This window comes from Nicotiana tomentosiformis, chromosome 1 (genome assembly GCF_000390325.3).
Source record: "Nicotiana tomentosiformis chromosome 1, ASM39032v3, whole genome shotgun sequence".
In the NCBI taxonomy this organism is placed as follows: Eukaryota; Viridiplantae; Streptophyta; class Magnoliopsida; order Solanales; family Solanaceae; genus Nicotiana; species Nicotiana tomentosiformis.
The window spans coordinates 843,579-869,303 of record NC_090812.1 but is presented as its reverse complement, the minus strand read 5'-3'; the positions used below and the strand labels follow the sequence as shown (position 1 = coordinate 869,303).

General features: G+C 38.8%; 1 protein-coding gene across 1 annotated transcript; it reads left to right on the top strand.

Annotated features, from left to right (window-relative positions):
• Nucleotides 1-12,435: 12,435 nt before the first annotated feature.
• On the top strand, nt 12,436-12,936 carry LOC138904172 (uncharacterized). Its single transcript, XM_070192704.1, has one exon. It carries the CDS (start codon nt 12,436-12,438, stop codon nt 12,934-12,936), a length of 501 nt encoding a protein of 166 aa, XP_070048805.1.
• Nucleotides 12,937-25,725: the final 12,789 nt, after the last annotated feature.

Below are 25,725 nucleotides of genomic sequence, written 5' to 3'. Positions count from 1 at the left end.
GGTGAAAAATACTCAGTATAGGGCAACGCCTTCATTAATCCAAATTCTTGATAATTATATTAACTCCTCAATTTAAACTAATTAATAAATATTTGCAGATAAGGGTTCCATTATGGATTTAATTCCAAGAAAATATCAAATCAATAAACACACGGAATTCACGTAAATCCAAGTGGCAATAACACTAAATTTATTATATAAAATATAAATTTAACAAACAAGGAACGAGGCGTGATAATTCAAGGATTTACTAATGCCAATAATTATCTAATTTAATACATAAGAATGCCTAAAACTTTAAACCAAGAAAATTTGTACATATAAACCCGGGTACGTACTCGTCACCTCGCGTACTCAGTTTTTCACATTTTACAAATGACACATAAGACTCGATACCTAAGGGGTAATTCTCTCACTCGAGGTTAAGCAAGACGCTTACCTTTTTTAAGTTATGCCGATATTCCAAAATCGCATTTTTTCTTGAATTGACCTCCAGACCGCCCAAATCTATCCAAATTAATTGTATAACTTCATTAAAATTCATCAGAAACAATTCCAGATAATAATACGTCAACTAAAAAATTTATTCCAAAAAGTCAACAAAATTCAATGCGGGACTCGCCTCTCGGAACCCGACATAATTTTCATGAAATCCGAACACTCATTCCGATACGAGTTGAACCATACCAATTTTATCGAATTCCAATAACAAATCGACCTCCAAATCTTAAATTTAAACCAAGAGGGTTTTCTAAAATTTTCAACCCAATTCACTAATTTAGTGATAAAAACAACAATAGATTCATGTAATTTAACCAAAATCAAGTTAGGAATTCTTACCCCAATGTTTTCCTTGAAAAACTCTCGAAAGATCGCCTCACCCGAGCTTTCTTGGTCCAAAAATGGAAGAATGACATGAATTAGGACTTTATTCTTCTGCCCAGGGGTTTGTTCTTCGCGTTCGCGAGACTCCCCTCGGGTTCGCGATGAACAAATTCTTCAAAAGTCATTTTCAAACTCTTCTCAGGTAGCCTTTAGTATAATGGTCATAACGTTTTGTACAAAACTCTAAATGATGAATGGTTTGACTTTTTGAAAACTAGACTCCAAGGACTATAACTTTCATTTGTTGCTCATCTCCCAATTTCTTATAGATTACGATATATAAGCTTCCAAAGTTATCCCTGTGCAACAGAGATTTCCAAACTCTTCTCGGATAGCCTATAGTGTATCCACCATAACCTTTTGTACGCAACTCCAAATGACAAATGGTTTATCTTTATGAAAACTAGACACAAAGAGATACAACTTTCACTTTTGGATCATCTCCAAATTCCTTATAGATTGCGAGATATGAGCCTCTAAAATCAGACGACGAACAGCAAAATCTCCTTATTCGTAAACACGAGAACCTCTTCGCGAACGCGAAGAACAAAGTCCTAACAGCAAAATCCTTCTTCGCGAACGCGAGAGGCTCTTTGCGAACGTGAAGAACAACACCACAACCAGCAACCAACAGCATCAAAACACCCAAACTTGGTCCGAAACCACCCCGAATCAAACCCGAGGCCCCCGAGACCCCGTGCAATCGTACCAACCAGTCCCAATACATAACATGAACCTGCTCGAGGCCTCAAATCACATCAAACAACATCAAAGCCACAAATCATACCCCAATTCAAGCCTAATGAACTTTAAAATTTCAAATTCTATATCGTGTGCCGAAACACATCAAATCAATCTGGAATGACTTCAAATTTTGCACATAATTCATAGTTGACATAACGAAGCTATTCCAATTTTCAGAATCGAATTTCGTCCCTGATATCAAAAGGTCAACACCCCCCCCCCCCAGTCAAACTTTTCAAAAATTCGACTTTCGCTATTTCAAGCTTAATTCTACTACGGACCTCCAAATAGATTTTCGGATACACTCCTAGTCCAAAATCACCCAACGGAGCTAACGGAACCGACAAAATTCTATTCCGGAGTCGTCTTCACACATTTCTGACTATGGTCAAAATCTTAAGACCTAAGCTTCCGTTTTAGGGACCAAGTGTCCCAAATCACCCCGAATCATTCGGTAACTGAATTCAACTGCGCACACAAGTCAATACACATAATACGAAGCTGCTCAAGACCTTAAGTCATTGAATGTGATGTTAATTCTTAAAACAACAAGTCGGGTCATTACACTAAGTCAAATAGGCATGAATCAATATTTGCAACCATTAATTCTAAAATTGAAGCATGAACTAAGATAAATAATCAACACTCAATCATAAATAAACATAAAATTAATCATCCATAAGGTTTACACACTAGGGTTGAATTACAATCCTAGTAAAAATCTAGCTACTTATAATGGGATTTGAAGAAAATAAAGATGAAAAGCTAATTAAACTCATAATGAAAGATTAAAAAGATGCAATCTAATGTTAAAATACTCAAATAAGCTAAAACTTCCTAAAATAGCAAAGAAAAACTGCTATAGCAGCTTTGTATGTTCAAACTTGAACTTTTATGAAACTCGTCTATTTATATAGGGCTGAAAATCGCGGACAAAAAAGCCTCTCGGGAGTGCTGCGGCCGCATAATTCCATGTACGGTCCGTAGATTTCTTTAGTTAGCAGGAAGGTGAGTTTTGCGGCCGCACATTTCTGGACTGCGGCCGCGAGGCAATCTTCTACGATCGCACATTTCTGGAATGCAGTAGCAAGGAAATCTTCTGTGACAGCACAATTCTTTACTACGACCGCGAGGCAATCTTCTGTGGCTACACAAGAATTGTGCGGTCCGCACTTCACAAGGGCTCCTAGACCTGGTCTTTTTTCATACTCTATGATCTTTGACTCTTAAGCCCGGTTCTATGGTCGTACATTGTTGAAAGTTCTATTAGATTTTTCTTCTTGGTTTGCAGCCGCAAATGGAATTCTGCGGTCCGTAATTTCTTCTATGGCCGCAAAATTTCTTATGCGGACCGTACATTTGTGCTTTTGCGCCCTTTATTTCCTTGTGCTTTGGAACACTCCTTTTTAGTCGGATTTCATCTCCGGAGACCAAACTTCCAGCATTCCTATAATTTACACAATTTTATTAGTTTCGGGAACACAATTCAATACTTTCGGACAAAAATAGAAGCTAAAAGGTGCATATAGGCAGTCAAAATCCCCACTTATCAACAGTCCCAAACTTAAGTCTTTGCATGTCCTCAAACAAATAAATTAGTTACCACCTCCAAAAGTTAAGAGTCATTTCAGCGAGTCAAAGGTGAGCCATCCACAGATTAGTTGGGACCAACAATTACCCATACTACTCATGTATTATTAACAAGGCAAAAAATTAAACATTCATGCACATATAGTTCTAATATGATATTTGAGTTTCAAGAATTGACTTTACTCATCAAAGACTCTTGCTTTATCGTATAGGTCATGGTGGACTCCAAAATCTTCCTCCTATACTTTCCATTTGCCTAGATCACTTAAGATATTTAACACTCAATCCATATGAAAGGTTCACTCATCTCTCTCAAGAGAATGTCATAAGTATGACTTCAAGTACCATAGGTTTGCCCCTTATGTAGATCGCCACTAATATAAGCTCACTCAGTTTGAAATCAAGTAGGACTTCTTTCGGGATATAATGAAGGCTTTTGAGTTAGGGTAGGATACCATATGGGTAAGTGGTTACACCTTTCCTTAAGCACTCCATCTTTCATTTCTCGGCTCACACTTTGCCAATTCTTATAGGCACTTTCTTTTCATTGGGGACTAGAGAGACTTAGCATCACCCTTTCTTGATCATTTAATTCTTTTTATCCCTTTTTGATTTCTCCATGTTTGGGATCATTACCTCTTTTTGAATACCTTTAACCCCTCCACTTATTCACTTTTTGCATCTTTCTTTTTGTTCTTTTCTTTTCTTGCCTTTTCTTCTCATAGAGATCATTTCTTATCTATTTTTGTGCATTAATACCTTTTTCAAGTTCCTCATATCTTCCCCAAACTTACGTTTTAAGCCATTTGTTTCACACGAGTGTTAAGGAAAGCTCGGGTGCCAAGAGAAGGTCACGACCAAACGGGTAAAGGCATGTAACATGGTTATCAAATAAGAAAGGCTAGAGGCTCAAAGGGGTTGACTAGGAATAATGACATTGGTTGGCAATAGAAAACTCAAACAGACCAAGGAGAGCCTACAATCACTTCTCAAACCAAGCAAAAATTTGGATTTCGCCTTGAAACACATTCAGGGCAAGTTCTAAAACCTTCGTATGGATACTTGGACTAGCAACAATTCATCTCACCCCTCACGCAACCAGATTGTAAAACAGGATAGAGTCGAGGGCCCACAACAACCACATTCAAGTTTAAAGATAACTATGGTCCAATTAAACCACTCGATGATTGCCAAAGTCAACATACGAGTCACAAAGTCACTAACTAGAGTTATTTCTTTCAAAAACCTTGTTTCTAACCATAAGCACATAGTTAAGTATGTTGGTGCCAATTGAATCATGGTTGACTCTTCGAGCATGACTTAATTTGGTCTTTTTATTCATTACTACTACTATTGATACCTAAACACAAAAAACTGACTCATTCCCTTAAGAAGGTTGTCAAGCCATCCATCGTTGGGACAAGTCACCCGGTTCACACAACAACTACCTTTGGAAAGAACTGTGGCATTAAGAAAACCAAAGGTTTATTATCTACGAAAACATAAAAAGAAGCTACTAAATCAAATAAAGAACTAATAAAGAAACAAAAATAAAGAAGATAATAAGCAAAAACTGTTGAAGATAGAATGAATATACATAATAAGAGAAAGAGATAAAATATATATACATAATAAGTAAAAAGAGAATAATATCAAGTTATTACAAGCCAAATGTCTCAGAATGTAGCAAATATAATAAATAAACTCCACCCCCGAATAAATATAAGCATTGTCCCCAATGCTTAACAAAATAAGAGTAAAAAAGGGAAAGAGTGAAGGAAACTCCCTATGGCTCCTTGGACATCGTTGTGTCCCCAACAGTGTCATCGCCCTCAGGCTCAGCCAACTGAATCTCATAATCCTCAACTCTGGTGTGGCTGGGTTGGCGAACATCTGACGCACTACCTCAGCAGTGTCGGCAACAAGGTCTGGCTCTTCAGACTGGCCAACTGGTGCCCTGGTGCAGATAGTGTTGTAGGATCTGGGACACAATGGTCTAGGTTAAAGAGCATGTCAAATGGGAGATCTTCGACTGTAGCAAGCTTGGTCACTTGTCTATAGAGCTTGTCCAATGACTTCTTGCTGGCCTGGGACTTCTTTACTTCTTTTCCTAGCTCTTCGATCACTGACATGTGCTGTACCAAGGTACCCATAATAGTTTTCTGGTTCTCTAGGAGCTTCTTCAATGTCTCTTCAACTGTCGGGGGAAACTGAGGTGCCTAAATAGAAGATTGCATTGCAACAGTACTGGATAAGTCAGACAGCTTTGCAATGGCTATCTGTATCCAGTTGTTGAGGCTCGCCAATGTCTGGGAGACTCGCAACGCAAAAAGTGGGACAATAAGCATAGGCATTGGCTTCAAAGCCGAGGTGGGATATGTGACAGGAGCTGCAATAGGGGCTGTGGAGGAGGGCAGAGGCATAGTTGCGTCACTGGATGAATGCTCGACTGAAGTGGATGGAACATCAACTGCCTCAGCTACCACAACTAGCTCATCAGACTGGCCTGCGGTGGTAGGAGGCTAACCTTTATTCTTTGGATTGTTCGCATATATCAGTGAATACCAAGTAAAAGTCTTATTCGACCTCACCTTTGTGTCATAATCCCTCGGCTATACCCTTGCATCTGTGCGATATTATGTAATAATGTTAGGATATGGGTATGACGAGTCATCTTGATGAGCAATCACTGAAATGTTGGCCGTTATCACGGCACCCACATTGATAGGATACCTGTCCATAATAGAAGCAACCAGAACTTCCCGAGGAATCGGAAGGTAAATCTCATTCTGGCTCGGGTCCAATCTGCTGCAAACAAAGGTTTGCCACCCCTTCGCCTCGAAACTCAGAGTGCTACGATAGATAGGAACCCTAGAGGAAATCCATGGTGGTGGTGGCCCTGGTGCTGCTATAATCTCCGCTAACCAAGGTCGGGTTGCGTCTCCCAATGCGTACTTCTCCAAATATTACTTTAGCTCAACATCTTCAAAGCCCAAGTACGTGTTGAGTGTATGTTAATCATATCTCACTTTTAGGTTATGTACTTTAGTGACTTTTGTCCCCTTTTTTTATGTGAGCCACATTTGCATAGAATTCACGGACCATGTACTATTTGGCATCCACTACACTTTGGGTGAACCACATCCACCCCTTGCGTTCCCTGAACTATCTCAACATTGTTGTGTTGTACCTCTCCAAATCTTTTAAAAGAAACTGTCGCTCAAGGGTTAGCGACCTCGTTGGCCACCAGGTACGAAAGCTGGTGAAGGCAGCCAAGCTAACTAATCGGTCCTCCCAAACCTCTTTCTTCTTCGACCTTTCAAGGCCAGCTATTGTAGCATCTTCCCCTCTGCCACCATCGAGGGTACCCTGAACTTGTATATCATGTGCCTCAGGGACAGGTGTAGCAATGGCTCAGAATCCTGACTAGCACTCTCTGATTCCTCGAAAGTGCTATGAGATGAGGACGACTCGTCCCTGAGTTGGTATCTCCCTGGCGGCATTGATTGTACGGTCGACTGCTCCTGAATAAAGGCTAAGTTGCCCTCTGATGCTCCCCTAGACAGGACATATGAGCTTGTGTCGGAGAGATCTGCACATCTTCCCTGCCGGTTGTAGCTTTTTTTGTAATTGTCTTTTGTTTGCCAAGGGGCAAGGCACTCTTGCCTAAACCCCGAGAAGGTTCACCTCTCCCTTTAGATGTATCGCCTCGTCCCCTAGATCGAACCATTGTCTGTATCAAGCAAATATGATTGTTAGTTGCAATTCAATGATCAAACATACCTAGAAGACATACAAGTAAGATATAAACCAGAAGACACAGTGAGGGTACACAGTCAAAGCATGCCTACAGTCAAAGAATACCCAGAAGACATTCTTGTACGGTCCGCACTTCACAAAGGCTCCAGGACCTGGTCTTTTTGCATACTCTTTGATCTTTGACTCTTAAGACCGGTTCTGCGGCCGCATAATTCAAGTGCGGTCCGCACATTGCTGAAAGTTCTGTTAGATTGTTCTTCTTGGTTTGCGGCCACAGATGGAATTCTGCAGTCCGCAATTTCTTCTGCGGCAGCAAAATTCTTTCTGCAGACCGCACATTTGTGCTTCTGTACCCTTTATTACCTTGTGCTTTGGAACACTCCTTTTTAATTCAGATTTCATCTCGGGAGACCAAACTTCTAGCATTCCTATAATTTGCACAATTTTATTAGTTTCGGGAACACAATTCAATACTTTCGGACTAAAACAAAGGCTAAAAAGGTACTAATAATCAGTCAAAATCTCCACTTATCACGTTCGCGAAGGCCATTTTTTGGGGCAGCCTTGTTTTCTTCTTCGCGATCGCGAAGGATATTCTGCGATCGCGATGAGTAATTAACTGGGCAGCAGAACGTAAGTTTGAATTCGAGGGTTTATTTCATATTTCATAATTTGGACTTAGAGAGCTCGGTTTGGGGCGATATTTCGAGGGATTTTCAGAGGGATTATTGGGGTAAGAGTTCTTAACTCGATGTTGATTAAATTCCACTAATCTATCATTGATTTTGTCATGTAATTAGGGATTTGGGTTGGAAAAATTGGGGATATGTGATAAAACTTCTTAGGCTAAATTTGAAGAGTTTTGAAAGGCGAAATGAGGTCGGATTTGAATAATTCTTGTATTATTGGACTCGATATCGAATGGGCGTTCGATTTTTGTAATTTTGGTCAGGTTCCGAGGCGAGGGCCTAGGGTGACGTTTTGGAGTGATTTTTTTTATTCTTTGCTAAAATCATAATTTCATTACTTAAATTAGTTTTCTATAGTTATATTTATAGTATGAAATTATTTTGGCTAGATTCGAGTCGTTCGGAGTTGAAAAATCGAGGGAAAGGCCTTCTAGTTGATTGATTTAGCGTGGTTTGAGGTAAGTGACTTGTCTAACTTTGTGTGGGGGAAATTTCTCTTAGGATTTGGTATTGTTGTGCCAATTGTGATATGTGGAGGCCGTGTACTCAAGGTGACAAGTGCGTACATAGGCTAAATGTCGAGATTTCGATTTTAGCTACGTAGTTTCTTTTTCATGCTTTAATTGAGTTACTTTAGCATGTTATAGCCACCATGTTTATTCTAGTTTCACATGTCTACTTGTATTATCTCTTATTTGCAACTTGTACTACATATTTAGTTGAATTTCTTGTTTTCTTAATTCCATATTCATTATTTAATTGTGAGATTCTTTCCTTGAAATTTGTTATCCTTGAAATATCTTATTGTTGAGTTGGAGTTGAGTTGCAAAGGCCGTGGTTTCTATTGAGGCAAAGTGTAAGTTGTGAAATATCATTTTATTGAGTTGTTATGTTTTTAACATTCGTGTTATTATTGAGAGGATTGTTTGGTTATTTGCACGAGATTTCTGTCGTGCTATTGTTGTTACTACTTGCATGAGATTTATGTCGTGCCGTTGTTACTATTGATAGACATGCGGTGGTATAAGGTCTGGGTGTTGAAACGCATGTGGTGAGATAAGGTGGGCTTGATACGCGTGGCTAGCAGGGGAACTACTAGAAGCCATGTAATGTGATAAAGTGGGATAAAATGCGGGGTGCTATTTCGGGAAAATGATTTGAAAACTAAACGTAAAAGCTCCCGCGGTGATATAAGGAAAGACGGAGAGTTACTTTTATAATTTGGGACTACGAGGCGGTACTTCGGTAGGACCCCTTGTTGGTCTTCTCTTTTTTCCCTTAGTGTTGTATTAACTGCCTTGATTTCGTGTTGTTAACTTTCCATAAATTCTTTATTGTTTCACTTCCTTTGTCATTATCATTATATTTTTTGTCTTTTTTCTTTTTATCTCCAGTAGGGCCTTGACCTAACCTCGTCACTACTCTATCAAGGTTAGGCTTGGCACTTATGGGGTACCATTTTGGTGTACTCATACTATGCTTCTGCACATGTTTTATGCAAATCCAAGTACATCTTATCAGTCCCGGTACTAGCGCGCTGAGCTTGCTTTTGGAGAATTCAAGGTACACCTGCCCGCGTCCGCAGGCCTCAGAGTCCCCTTCTATCATGTTCTTCCTTATTTCATTTCACTTTTATAGAAAGTGATGTATAGGATTGTTGAGCACTATATTTAGAGCTTGTGACTTATATTTCACCAAGTTTTGGGGAGTTGTACGCATTGTGTTTATAGATTTTATTTATGAAATTGTTGGAGTTTTGATATTCTAAGTTTTATTTAATGTTTCCGCATATTGTTAAGCATACCTAGTCTTAGAGACTAGGTGTCATCATAACATTCTACAGAGGGAATTTGGGTCGTGACAAGTTGGTATCAGAGCTCTAGGTTCATAGGTGTTATGAGTCACAAGTAGGTTTAGTAGAGTCTCGCGGATCGGTACGGAGACGTCTGTACTTATCTCCGGGAGGCTATGGAACTGTTAGGAAAAGCTTCATTTCTTTTATTCCTTATCGTGCAAAATTGTTGACTTCGGGATTCGAAACTTTTATCTTTCTATTCTCTCACATATGGTGAGGACATGCACAGATGGATCAGATGACCTGACACCCCGCGCCCCCTGCTAGAGCTGCGGGAGGACGTCCACATAATACAACCAGAGCACTTGAACGAGCTGCTACAGAAGAGCCACCAGTAGCTCCAGTTGGAGAGTAGGCACCTGAGACACATGTTACCGCACCAGCACTCTAAGAGACTCTCGCCCAGTTCCTGAGCATGTTCGACATTTTAGCTCAAGCAGGGTTGATCCCACTTGCTCCTGCCACATCTCTAGCCGGGGAAGGAGCACAGACTCCCGCCGCCCATACCCCAAAGCAGCGGGTCTAGGTTGATCAGTTCCCAGAGGTCATCCCAGTACAACTGATCTCCCCAGTTTAGCCCGATGTTAGGGTAGCAGTTTCTAAGGGGGAGCAACCCAGGCTCGAGAGGTACAAGAAGTACCACCCTCCTACTTTCAACGACTTGGCTTCAGAGGATGCCCAGGGTTTTCTTGAGGAGTGCCACTATATCCTCCATACTCTAGGTATTGTGGAGTCTAGTTGGGTTACTTTCACTATGTTCCAGCTTAAGGAAACAACTTATCAATAGTGGCGAGCATATGAGTTGGGTAGTACGGTCGAGGCAGCTTCACTCACTTGGGCTCAGTTTTCAGATATGTTCTCAAGGGAGTTTTTCCCCTAAAGTCTCAGGGATGCATTGCGCACAGAGTTTGAGCAGTTGCTCCAGGGTTCTATGATCGTGTCGGATTATACGGTCTAGTTCAATGATTTGGCTAGGCATGCACCAACCTTGGTTGCTATTGTTAGAGAGTGAGTTCGTCGATTTATCAAGGGGCTCAACCCCGATATCTGATTTAGCATGGCCTGAGAGTTGGAGATGGACATCGCATACTAGTAGGTAGTGGGGATCTCTAGGAGATTAGAGAGTGTGTGTTCCCGGAAGAGAGAGGAGGGGGAGACTAAGAGGCCTCGAGATTATGGCATATATAGTGGTACCCGTACCCAGTTGCAACTCGTCATGGTATGGGTTATGTGAGTCGCTTGGTTCATTCAGCACTTCCAGCTTCCAGCAGTATTCCGGCCACTGGCTCCATATTATGCACCACCATTGTCTAGTGCACCTCCTACACGGGGTGCTTTCAGCGTTAGTCTAGACGATCAGGCCAGAGCCAGCCACAACAACCATGTCCTCTGAGAGCTTATTTTGAGTATGGTGACACTCGTCATATGGTAAGGGATTGCCCAGACTCAGCAGGGGTGCACCTCCACCGACTACTCACGCTCCGCATATTCCACCGGGTCCTCAGGCTTCTCCGTCCATGGTCTTCGCACTAGTTTCCACTCCACCTGCACAACCAGCTAGAGGTAGAGGTCGAGCAAATAGAGGTCGAGCAAATAGAGGTCGCCCTAGAGCGGGAGGCCATGCCAAATATTGTGTTATTCCTACTAGGACGGAGGTAGTAGCATCCGACTCAGTCATCACAGGTATTGTTCTGATCTGTCATAGAGATGCATCAGTCGTATTTGATCGATGCTCCACTTATTCTTATGTGTCATCTTATTTTACTCCATGTTTGGGTGTATCCCGTGATTCTTTGAGTTCTCTTGTCTATGTTTCCACACATGTGGGAGATTTTATTGTTGTTGATCGTGTGTATCGGTCGTGTTTAGTTATTCTTGGTGGTTTTGAGACCAGAGCCGATCTATCGCTTCTCAGAATGGTAGATTTTGATATTATTTTGGGCATGGACTGGTTGTCGCCCTATCATGTTATTCTCGATTGCCACGCCAAGACCGTGACACTGGCTATGCCAGGATTACCACAGTTAGAGTGGAGAGGTGCTTTAGATTATGTTCCTAGCAAGGTTATCTCATTTCTCAAGACTCAACGTATGGTTGAGAAGGGTGTAAAGCTTATATAGCTTTTGTGAGGGATGTTAGTATTGATATTTCTACCGGAGAGTCAGTTCCGGTAGTGAGGGATTATCCAGATGTATTTTCGGTGGATCTTATGGGCATGATGCCTGACATGGATGTCGATTTTGGTATTGATTTATTATCGAGCACTCAGCCCATTTCTATTCCACCATATCGTATGGCCCCAGTAAAGTTGAAAGAGTTAAAGGAGCAATTGCAAGAGTTGCTTGATAAGAGCTTCATTCGACCCAGTATGTCACCTTGCGGGTGCTCCAGTCTTATTTGTAAAGAAGAAAAATGGTTCTATGCGTATGTGTACTGATTATCGCCAGTGAAGAATAGGTATTCATTGCCACGTATTGATGACATATTTGATCAGCTATAAGGTGCGAGAGTATTCTCTAAGATTGACTTGCGTTCAGGTTATCATCAGTTGAAGATTCGGGAGCCAGATATCCCGAAGACTGCCTTCAGGACTCGGTATGGTCATTACGAGTTCCTTGTGATGTCATTTGGGTTGACCAACGCCACAACAACATTCATGAACTTGATGAACAATGTATTCTAGCCCTATCTTAACTTTTGGTGTACTCCCGGAGCTGACATTTTGGTGTACTCCCGGAGCCGGGAGGATCATGAGCAACACTTGAATACTGTGCTTTAGATCTTGAGAGAAAAGAAGTTCTTGTCTATGTTTCTACACACGTAGGAGATTTTATTGTTGTTGACCATGTGTATCGGTCATGTTTTGTTATTCTTGGTGGTTTTGAGACCAGAGCCGATCTATCGCTTCTCAGAATGGTAGATTTTGATATTATTTTGGGCATGGACTGGTTGTCGCCCTATCATGCTATTCTCGATTGCCACGCCAAGACCGTGACGCCGGCTATGCCAGGATTACCACAATTAGAGTGGATAGGTGTTTTAGATTATGTTCCTAGCAAGGTTATCTCATTTATCAAGACTCAACGTATGGTTGAGAAGAGGTGTAAAGCTTATATAGCTTTCATGAGGGATGTTAGTATTAATATTTCTACCGTGGAGTCAGTTCTGGTAGTGAGGGATTATCCATATGTATTTTCGGTGGATCTTATGGGCATGCCGCCTGACAGGGATGTCGATTTTGGTATTGATGTGTTACCGAGCACTCAGCCCATTTTTATTCCACCATATCGTATGGCCCCAGTAGAGTTGAAAGAGTTAAAGGAGAAATTGCAAGAGTTGCTTGATAAGAGCTTCATTCGACCGAGTGTGTCACCTTGGGGGTGCTCCAGTCTTATTTGTAAAGAAGAAGAATAGTTCTATGCGTATGTGTACTGATTATCGCTAGTGAAGAATATGTATTCATTGCCACGTATTGATGACATATTTGATCAGCTATAGGGTGCGAGAGTATTCTCTAAGATTGACTTGCGTTCAGGTTATCATCAGTTGAAGATTCGGGAGTCAGATATCCCGAAGACTGCCTTCAGGACTCGGTATGGTCATTAGGAGTTCTTTCTGATGTCATTTGGGCTGACCAACGCCTCAGTAACATTCATGAACTTGATGAACAGTGTATTCTAGCCATATTTTAGCTTTCGGTGTACTCCCGGAGCCGACATTTTGGTGTACTCTAGGAGCCGGGAGGATCATGAGCAACACTTGAGTACCGTGCTTCAGATCTTGAAAGAAAAGAAGTTATCTGCAAAATTTTCAAAGTGTGAATTCTGGCTTGATTTGGTAGTATTTTTGGGTCATGTAGTGTCGAGTGGGGGATCAAGGTAGATCCGAAAAAGGTTGAAGCAGTTCAGAGTTGGCCCAGACCGTCTTTAAATACGGAGATCCGGAGTTTTCTTATTTTGACGGGGTATTATCGTCGATATGTAGAGGGTTTCTAGTCTATTACAGCACCTATGACCAAATTGACCCAGAAGGGTGCTCCATTAAGGTGGATGGAGGAGTGTGAGGAGTGCTTTCAAAAGCTCAAGACAACTTTGACTACAATCCTAGTGTTGGTGTTGCCTTCAGGTTCAGAGTCTTATACTGTGTATTGTGATGCGTCGCGTATGGGTCTCGGCACGGTGTTGATGCAGGATGGTAGGGTAATTGCCTACGCGTCTAGACGACTGAAGGTGTATGAGAAGAACTATAATGTCCATGACCTTGAGTTAGCAGCTATTGTTCATGCCTTGAAGATCTAGACGCACTATTTATACGGTGTTCTTTGTGAGGTCTACACCAACCATCGGAGTATGCAACACCTATGCAAGGAGAATGATCTTAACTTGCGGTAGCGGAGGTGGTTAGAGTTGCTTAAGGACTATGATATCACTATTATATACCATCCCCAGAAGGCCAATGTAGTGGTTGATGCCTTGAGTAGTAAGGAGGAGAGTTTGGGCAGCTTAGCATATCTACCGGTAGCGGAGAGGCCATTAGCCTTGGATATTCAAGCCTTGGCCAACCAGTTTGTTAGATTGGATGTTTCTGAGTCGAGCCGAGTTTTGTCTTGTGTGGTTACTCGGTCTTCTCTTTAAGATCGCATCAAAGAGCATCAGTGTGATGACCCCCATCTGTTTGTCCTCAAGGACACAATTCAGCACGGCGATGCCAAAAAGGTCACTATTGGAGATGATGGTGTATTACGGATGCAAGGCAGGCTATGTATGCCCAATGTAGTTGGCTTGTGTGAGTTGATTCTCCAGGAGGCTCACAGTTCGCGTTACTCCATTCATTCGGTTGCCGCCAAAATGTATCAGGACTTGAGGCATCACTATTGGTGGAGGCGGATTAAGAAGGACATAGTAGAATATATAGCCCGCTGCCTAAACTGTCAGCATATGAAGTATGAGTATCAGCGTCCTGGTGGATTACTTTAGAGGTTAGAGATCCTAGAGTGGAAATGGGAGTGAATTACTATGGATCTTTTGGTTGGGCTCCTATGGACTCGGAGAAAGTTTGATGCGGTTTGGGTGATTATGGATACGTTGACCAAGTCAACTCATATCATTCCAGTGGTGACTACTTATTCTTCAGAGTAGCTGGCTCAGGTTTATATTCGTGAGATTGTCAGGATTCATAGCGTGTCAGTATCTATCATCTCTGACCGAGGTACACAATTTACATCGCGGTTTTGGAGGACTGTTCAGCATGAGTTATGCACGCGTGTGGAGTTGAGTACAATATTTCACCCTCAAACGAACGGACAGTCCGAGCGCATTATTTAGATATTGGAAGATATACTTCGTGCATGTGTGATGGAGTTTATGGGTTCTTGGGATCAATTCTTGCCGCTTGCGGAGTTTCCCTACAACAACAGTTACCAACCGAGCATTCAGATGGCCTCGTATAAGGCTTTATATGGTAGGAGGTGTCGGTGTCTGGTGGGTTGGTTTGAGTCGGGCGAGGCTAGGCTATTGGGTACAGACATGGTTTAGGATGCTTTGTAAAAGGTTAAATTGATTCAGGATAGACTTTGTACAGCCCAATCCAGACAGAAAAGTTATGCGGATGAGAAGTTTCGTGACATTGTATTCATGGTTGGAGAGCGGGTCTTGCTCCGAGTTTCGCCCATGAAGGGTGTTATAAGGTTCGGGAAGAATGGAAAGTTGAGCCCTAGGTATATCGGACCATTTGAGATTTTTGAGAGGGTTGGAGAGGTGGCTTACAGACTTGCACTACCACCCAGTCTAGCTACAGTTCATCTAGTATTCTATGTTTCTATGCTTCGGAAGTATCACGGCGATGCGTCTCGTGTGTTTGACTTCAGCTCAATCCAATTGGACAAATATTTATCTTATGTTCAGGAGTCAGTGGCCATTTTGCATAGGCAAGTTCAAAAGTTAAGGTCATTGCTTCAGTAAAGGTTCAATGGAGGGGTCAGCCAATCGAGGAGGCGACTTGGGATACCGAGCATGATATGCGTACTGGTTATCCTCATCTTTTCACCACTTCAGGTATGTCCCTATATTCGTTCGAGGACGAACGTTTGTTTTAAGAGGGGGGGATGTAATGACCCAGCCGGTCGTTTTAAATATTTTAGCCCCAATCCCCTAATTTATGCTCCCTCTATGTAATATTGTGGTTACGTGACTTGCCGGGGTGCTTGGTGTCGTGTTCGAGAGAGTTTCAGAGTGATATGGGATACATAGTCCCTAAATTGAAAGCTTAAGTCGTAGGAGTTGACTGTAGTTTTACTTGTGTGAAGTTGACTTAGGAATGGAGTTTTGACGGTTCCAATATCTCCATAGGGCGATTTTGGTCTTAGGAGCGTGTTCAGATATTGATTTGGAGGTCCGTAGGTTATTTCAGCGTTAATTGGCGAAAGTTGGAAAGTTGGAAGATTTTGGAAAGTTTGACCGGGATTGAACTTTTTGATATCGGGTCGAATTTCAATTCCAGAAGTTGGAATAGGTCGTAAAGTCATGTGTGACTTGTGTGCAAAATTTGGTGTCAATCGGAGTTGTTTTGTTATGAATCGGCGTTGGTTTTGAAATTCAAAAGTTTATAAGTTCTTAGGCTTGAATCGATGTGTGATTCGTGATTCTAGTGTTGTTTGATGTGATTTGACGCTTCGAGCGTGTTCGTATAATATTTTAGGAATTGTTGGTATGTTTGGTTGAGGTCCCGGGGTCCTCGGGTGTAATTCAGACCATGTTCAACGCATTTCAGATCATTTAGGAATAGCTGAGGTTGCTGGTTTTCTCAGGTCTGGTTTCGTTCAATGCGATCATGAGGTTTTGTCCGCAATCGCGAAGGTTTTTTTATAGATTGTTGGTTTTTACTCTCCGCGTTCGCAGAGAGAGGGTCGCGATCGCGGCAGTGGTAAAACTTGTGCTTCGCGAACGCGTAAAGCTGATCGCGTTCTCGTAGAGCTGATCGTGTTCGCGTACAAAGAAGTAAGGCAGCAGGGTCATGCGAAGTTGTGCTTCGCAATCGTGTAGGCCGTGTATGCAAGGTGACGAGTGCGTATACGGGCTAAATGTTGAGATTTCGATTTTAGCTACGTAGTTTCTTTTTCATGCTTTAATTGAGTTACTTTAGCATGTTATAGCCACCATGTTTATTCTAGTTTCACATATCTACTTGTCTTATCTCTTATTTGCAACTTGTACTATATCTTTAGTTGAATTACTTGTTTTCTTAATTCTGCATTCATTATTTAACTGTGGAATTCTTTACTTGAAGTTTGTTATCCTTGAAATATCTTGATGTTGAGTTGGTGTTGAGTTGCAAAGGTCGTGGTTTCTATTGAGGCAAAGTGTAAGGTGTGTAATATCATTTTATTGAATTGTTATGTTTTTGGCATTCGTGTTATTGTTGAGAGGATTATTTGGTTGTTTGCACGAGGTTTTCGTCGTGTTGTTGTTGTTACTATTTGCACGAGGTTTATGTCGTATCGTTGTTATTGATACGCATGTGGTGGTATAAGGTCTGGGTGTTGAAACACATGTGGTGAGATAAGGTGGGCTTGATACGCGTGGCTAGTAAGGGAACTACTAGAAGCCATGCAGTGTGATAAGGTGGGCTAAAATGCGGGGTGCTATTTCGGGAAAATGATTTCAAAATTAAATGTAAAGCTCCTGCGGTGATACAAGGAAAGACTGTGAGTTGCTTTTATGATTTGGGACTACGAGGCGATACCTCGGTAGGGCCCCTGTTGGTCTTCTCTATTTGCTATATTTGTTTGGTTGTTGTTTCCTTAACATGTAAAATCCTTGTTTTCCCTTCGTGTTGTATTAACTTCCTTGATTTCGTGTTGGTAACTTTCCTAAATTCTTTATTGTTTCACTTCCTTTGTCATTATCATTATATCATTATATATTCTATCTTGTTTACTACTATCTCCATTAGGACCTTGACCTGACCTAGTCACTATTCTATCGAGGTTAGGATTGGCACTTACTAGGGTACCGTTGTGGTGTACTCATACTACGCTTCTGCACATATTTTATTGCGGATCTAGATACATTTTATCAGTCCCGGTACTAGAGCGTTGAGCTTGTTTTTGGAGACTTCAAGGTACACCTGCCCGCGTCCGTAGGCCTCGGAGTCCCCTTCTATCATGTTCTTCCTTATTTCATTTCACTTTTATAGACAGTGATGTATAGGATTGTTCAGCACTATATTTAGAGCTTGTGACTTATATTTCACCAGGTTTTGGGGAGTTGTACGCATTGTGTTTATAGATTCTATTTATGAAATTGTTGGAGTTTTGAGATTCTAAGTTTTATTTAATGTTTCCGCATATTATTAAGCTTACCTAGTCTTAGAGACTAGGTGCCGTCACGATATTCTACGGATGAAATTTGGGGTCGTAACAGAATTAATAACAGGTTTTAACTAATGAACTATTAAACATGAACCAGCAATCTCTGTACATAGCCAACAACCATCAATAGATGTACAATATCCCAAAACTAGTAGTACAAGTCATAAACTCTACTAAGTTCCCTAGAAAATCTCTAAGTATAATTTTTCCAAAATAGAAATAAAATGTACAAAGTAAAACTTCAGAAGGTGGCTCTGAGGCCTGCGAACGCGACGATGGGTATACCTTGAAGTCTCCACAACAATACTCGATCAGCTATCTAATGACCAACACGCTCTGAGGTACATGGATCTGCACTAAAATATGCAACAAGTATAGTATGAGTACACCACAGTGGTACCCAAAAAGTATCAAGACTAACCTCGGTGGAGTAGTGATGAGGTACGGTTGAGACACCTATTAGAAATAATAACTTATGCATAATATAAAGCTAAAAGATGAACGATATCAATATAAGGATAAACATGGAAGGAGTAACAAAACAACACTAGCAAATGGAAAGTAGAAGCAACAATTAGTAACAAGGAGTAAACAAGTGATAACGCCGCATATAATCAGAACACAGTTAAGGTACCGGTGACACCAAGTAAAAACAAATGACAACCAATTATTCGACTATTCTTACACAAGGTTTATACAAGAACTACCCCGAGGTACCACATCTCATAATCACAAATCACGGGTCCCAAATCACGAACCCTAATCACTTGGAAATTGGTGCCCACATTACCAATCACAACCGCACACACAACTCGCGTCCTGCACGGACGACTCATGTGCCAATACCATTAATATCGTATATCTGCACAGACAACTCATGCGCCAACAATAATAATACCTTATATCCGCACGGATAACTCACGAGCTAATAGTATGAGTATCTCATATCAGCACGGACAACTCACGTGCCAACAGTACAACTCGCGCACATGAGACAAGTATACAAGAATACATGTAAATTATCAATAAACATCAAGGTTCATACTCCTAGACTGATATAAGTGACAGATTACGGTGTAAGTTTGTGCAAGTGTACTATCACAACTCGAGTCAACAAGTAAGATCAAAGACATCGAATGACACATTGGAAACAACACAACAAAACCCGTAATATGCATGACTCACGCAAGATAGGCACACCACCACACAAATATCATTAATGATAATGTCCCCGGGCCATCACAAATCATCCCCGGCATAGCCCCCTTATCTCGTCGCGTGTGCAATAATAAAGTAAATGCCCGCCTTGTCTGGCTACATGCGCATGATAATTATCCCACATTGTCTTTCCACATGCGCAAACCCAACATATATAGCCTGCCTTGTCACGCTGCATATGCAAATACCGGTACTAACAATAGCACAGACAATACACGTGCAAATACTCCGATAATCCTCTCAATAATACCACATGTGCCAAAAATAAAATAACTAGGGGTGTTCATAAAAATCTTAAAAACCAAACCAAACTGACCAAAAAAACCGATACTTTTTGAGTTTGATTTGGTTTTGGTTTTGAATTTTAAAAACCGATCAAATTTGGTTTGGTTGGTTTTAATTAAAAAATAATCGAAAAAACCGAACCAAACCGATTATAGAAGTAGCTATTTAAATTTATTATTATACCTATATATATGTATATTTTTATATAAAGTTTCAAAATTTTATGATACATATTAGTCGTTTATATTTATAGTCTAGATTTTTTTTACTATTATAATAATTTAATTCTTTGCCTTTACGTTCTAGTTTGATTGGTAGTTTTCTTTTGCTAAGTACAAGAATTTATTTCATGTTTAAAATAATCGATTTTTAATTGGGTACTTAAATTATTCATAACTATTTGATTCAATTATCATCAATATATCTTGGTAAATGATAGATTCCTCAAAGAGCAATTGGTTTGATAGTGTTATATTGAAAGTGTAGTCTTTGGAATATATATTTGGTAGTGTATGTCTCATTTTTAAGAAAAACTCCGATAAATAACCGAAGAACCGATCAAAACCGACAAAAACCGAATCGATAAAAAATCGACTTAATTGGTTTGGTTTGGTTCCAATATTTGAAGAACCGATTTACTTGGTTTGATTTCTTTTTAGAGAAAAACCGATCCAAACCGAACCATGAACACCCCTAAAAATAACACAATATAGAAACCCGCTCCACATGTGTCAATATACCACAATGTTTCCACAACCACACATAGCCCGCGGCTCAACTACACCGAGTACAACGAGAATACGATAACATGAGGGTACGACAAATAAATCAACACAAGAATTACAACAATACAATGAAATGGGAGAATAATCTTAAGAATGAAATACATAATAAGTAATAATGACTTCAAGTAAGAGTAGTTCAACAGTAAGAGAGATAACATGTAACATCCACTTCAAATAAGGACAATCAACTACTAAAGAGATAACATATAATAATAACTTCAAATAAGGACAATTAACTACGAAGGAGATAACATGTGACAATAAGTTCAAATTATAATAACTCAACTATGATAGGGATATTATGACAATAAAGAGACAACAATTATAATTAACGCATGTATGAGTAAATTTGGCAATAGAAGATAGAATATGAACCAATAGCTTCAAATAAAGCATATAAGAGTAAATTTCACAATGGAGGATATAACACGATGGAACAACTTCAATTTAATGGGCTTAACAAACCTAAGAGTCTAAACTGGTTAAATTTCCATATATAAGGTTGTGTATACACTCGTCACCTCAAGTGTACGTTTTTCACGTAGTTTAATTAGTGCAAATAAATCAACCCCTACGAGGTAATTCCCCCACACAAAGTTATGCAAAATATTTACCTCAAAAGCCCTCAATCAATATTCAAAAATAGCTTACCCTTTACAATTCTCATTCGCTCGTCTCAAATCTAACCAAAATCGAATAACATCAAATAATATAAGAGAAATCAATTCCAATAAATAAAGATATGATCTTTCACAATTCCTCAAAAGTCAATAAAAGTCAACCTCGGGTCCATCCGGTCAAAATCTGAGTCCAAGGGTAGATTTCAACTACCCATAACCCCACGAGTCCATATATGTATTTTGTTTCAAAATTCGAGTCCAGTTCGACTCTCAAATCCCAAATTTTTATTTTTCAAAACTTGGACAAAATTTCTCAAAAATTCACTTTGATTCTCATAATTTTTATGTTAAATCTCATATATAATCAACATCAACGATCTAGTAAAATCTCACAAGTGGGGTTTGGGGAAGGTAGTATGTACGCAGACCTTACCCCTACCCCGATGGGGGCAAAGAGGTTATTTTCGATAGACTTTTGGCTCATATATAATCATGCAATATAGTTGGAAATTAATCAAAATCACTTAACCAATTATTGTAGATGAAAATCCCTTTTCAAAATCGCCTCCTACTATGTCTAGGGTTCAAATATATGAAAATGAGACTAAAATTCCGTCCCTCGGCTTTTATGTCCAGTCGCAGGAGTAGCAAATGCAACCTGGGGTTCGCAAATGCGAAACCCACAAATACGAAGAATGATTCGCAAAAGCGAAACCATTACAGTCCCGGTGACGTTGCAAATGCGAACTGTTGACATATCGCAAAAGCGATCAAATTGATCGCAAATGCGACTCAGCCTAGCCCAAGCCCCCATCGCAAAAGTGAGCTTTTTGTTCGCAAATGCGAAGCTAACAAACTCCGGCTTATATCGCAAATGCGATTTCCCCTCGCAATTGCGATGCCGCAAATGCGATCAAATTCTCGCATTTGCGAGACCTGAGGTATCTGTGCAAAAATTAGCAATGCTATAATTCTTTCAAACACTCTGATACACGTCCGAAACTCACCTGAGCCCTCGGGATACCAAACCAAACATCAACACAAGTCTAAAAATATAACACGAACTCGCTCGCGCGATCAAATCATCAAAATAACATCCAAAATCACGAATCAAACCTCCAAAATTCATAAAATCAACATGAAACTCAAGAACTTCTAAAACATAATCGCGCGTTTGATTCCTATCAAATCAACTCGCAATGATACCAAACCTTGCATACAAGTTCCAAATAGCAAAACAAACTTATTCCAAGTCCCGAAACATAAATCCAAACACGATAACTATGAAGTCAACCTACGGTCAAACCTAAGTAATTTCTAAACCTTCAATTTGCAATTTTCGGCAAAAACAACACAAATAAACCTACAGACTTCCGAATTCGATTTCGGGGATACGTCCAAGCCCAAAATTACGATACAAACCTAGCGGGGCCATCAAAACACCGTTCTGGGGTCGTTTTCACAAAAATCAAACCTCGATCAACATTTTCAATTTAAGCTTCTAAAATGAGAATCACTCATCAAAATAGATCTCGATACATCCGAAAATCGAATCCTACCATGCACACAAGTCACGTTAAAAAAAAAAAATTAACCTTAAATTTTAAGAACTTGCAAAAACATGCCAAACAAATTTTTAAGTTGTTGTCCAAGAAAACTTTTTTTTTGTTTCCCACATGATGTCCGTCATCTGATATCCGTATTGGGGTTCGTGACGGAAAGTCCTTGGAGTTAAAACGCTCTCTAACAAAGGCGATTCCATACCCAAGGCTCGAACTCGAGACCTCTAGTTAATAATGAATGAGTACTTATCACTCCACCACTACCCTTATCGGTAAGAAAACTTCACATATCTTCATTTCCTACCCAATACAAAAGGAACTTTCATGAGATAGGAGAAAATCCACATATCAACCTTGACAAGCATTGATTTCATCAAATTGAAAGTACTGTATATATATTTAACCCAAAGAGCATTTTTTCGATGGTCTGGACTTCAATAATCTTTGCAATTTGTACCGTTAGATCTATGGTGCCTAAAAAGATCTAATGGTCCACAATAATGGATCATTATGATAAGTTCGGAATTCAAATTGACTAGCTCTTTTAAGAATGGGTTAAGTCCTTATCAATTAATATTTTGATAAGTTACTAAATGATTTTAAATGTTGTGATCTTTATCGTTTATTCGTTTATGTACTCTCAACGTCTAATTCATTGGTAAATTGTCGTAGAAAAGAATTGACAGTTGTGCGTATTCTGGACTGCAATAACCATATTGTTCTTTTTGATTTGATTTATTTTTAGTAATTTGAAATGTGACTAGAAGGAAACAAATGAACTATTTTAGGATATTTAGGCCAAGTTATAATAATCTTTTGATTACAAAAAAATAGTTTAGTGATTTAATGATACTTAAGTAAAGTTGATTAATTTTTTATTATAAATGATAATATAGTAAATCAACGCAGTAATAAAAAGTTAAATGATCATTCGTAAAATTATATTTGAGAAAATTAGTTAACTTGCCGGGTAAAATCGAATGGTACAATTTTTAAACACTTTTTACCCTTAGTTGGATGTAAGTATAGAGCATTTTATATACTAGAATTATTGCGTATACAGGAAGTTCATATAAAATTAAAGAAGTATAATCTTTATGAGAAATATATGGAGGGGAAGTAATACAATTCTTCGCAATCAAATAATGTTAAAATCTTACCCAAAAGCTTTATAAATAATCGAAGTATAATTTAGTGTTATTAATCACAATCAAAAGTAAATGCATAAATTTGAACAAAATTTTAAATTATTCTGATATGTGAAATTTACCGTGTCAAGATTTTCGAATTCGAAATTCTTTAGTCTACGCTAAGCTAAATACAAAATATGAAATGATTAATGAAAAAAATATAACGGAGGATAATTTTAAAATATTCACGCTGGTAAATGAATAAATTTTGGAAACCTTATAAGTGTTTGTTTTACAATATGTACCGTTATTTAACTTCAAACTTGAAATAAAAAATTTAAAATTTGAAAAACGTGTTCGAAGAATATTTCAAGTATACGTTCAACAAGAACAATAACAAACTCATTGTAATCTCATATTATCTTGTGAATGCGAAAGAGACTATTTTCGATCGGTTCAAAGAATTCAAGTTTACGCTCACAAACTTAAAATTTATGTTCAAATACAATAACTTTCTACTAACATTTTCCAACTTCAACCAAATCATATTCAAACACTTAATGAAACGTCTTCTCCACACTAATGCAATAATTGGATAACATGATAATTAAATGTTGTAGGTGGTGCTTCCAAAACCGCCGTGCTGGCCTAGAGAGTTCTAGAATACCGAAAGACCTAAATTATAGTGAGATTCATGGGTTCATGTATGAAGGCCCACCGTCGAATACAAGATTTAAATCATGTGATTTTAATTTTTAAGATTTTTAGTATTGAAATTATTATTTTTATAAAGTTATTCACTAATTTTATAATTTTAATAAATTTTTTTTTATATAAATTTTTACTCTAAATCAAAAGTTACGAGTTTAATTAAACCCGTCGATTTAACGCTACTTTTGTCCCTGCGAAGACCCATGTGATACTGATATCTTCGTGCATATCTAGTTCTGGACCCACTTGACTTGAAACATTACGCATTTGAAGCATGGGCGAAGCTATGTTGGCCCAGCAGTGATTTTTGTCAAAAAATTATATTACGTACAAGGTAAAATATTATTTATTATTTATTAAAAATAGATTTTAAACATTCTTGTATAATCCATTAACAAAGAATATTCAAAATTTGAACACCCTTATTAAATTTACTCGGCTCGCGACTGAGTTGAAGGCAGATTGGTAAATGGAAATCTAATTAAAGACTGCACTATTACTTATTCATAAGTCAATAGTAGGAGTAGTAAAGAAGCAGAAACATCATGAGGCCTATACAAAGCCACTTTGCAAGACTTTTATAGCTTGTTTGGCTTAGTCTTTTTTGACCAAAAATATTTATTTAGATAAAAAGTATTCCTTTCATTTTAATTTAGATGAGATAATTTGATTCGGTACGAAGTTAAAGAAAAAAAAGACTTTTGAAATCTATGATCTTAAAAGTTTAAAGGGTAAAAGTTTTGTGGGGTCATGACATTTGTGTGGTTATAAAAGCTTCTCACTAAGGGTAAAATAAAGAGTTTAAAGTTAAATTATTTTTAAATTTAGAAATATGTCATTTAATTTGGAACAAACTAAAAAGGAAAGTACTTCATCTAATTTGAAACGGAGAGAGTAATTTTTTTTAAAGTTAAGCTTTTAGAAGGAAAAAAATACTTTTAAATAGAAGTAGAAACAATATTTGAGAAGTAGAATAAAGTAATTTTTTTTCAAAAGTATTCTTTTGAAAAATATTTTTGAGAAAAAATATTTAAAAATTCTAAAAGCTTGGCCAAACACTAATTGCTGTTAAAAATTATTTTTCAAATTAATTAGCCAAACATAAACGGATTCTTATAAAAAAACACTATTTCTTTAATATTTTTTTAAAATACTTTTCAAATTAAGTTATTTTGAGGAGACGGGCCAAACATGCTATAATGGTGCTTTAGTGGACGGCCAACCACCAAGTTTATTAGTCAAAGCTGATTTACTACACTTTCCTCCAATAGTTGCATTTCTCGAATTGCAAAGAACGTCCTCGAATGTTCAGTTAAGGAGCTTCTTATTTTCCCGAGAGAAATAGAAGAGAAGGAAAATACTAAGTGGGCGTTTGGACATAAGAATTGTAAAATTTCGGAAAAAAAGTGAAATCTTTTTTCAAGTGAAATGATTTTTGAAAACTAGAGTAGTATTTGGATATAAATATAATTTTGGGTTGTTTTTAAAATTTTGTCAGTTATTTGAGTGAAAATTTTAAAAAAC

Bases quoted from the DNA above. Each gene is read 5' to 3' on its own strand.
- LOC138904172 (XM_070192704.1), top strand. From the start codon at position 12,436: ATGGTAGATTTTGATATTATTTTGGGCATGGACTGGTTGTCGCCCTAT.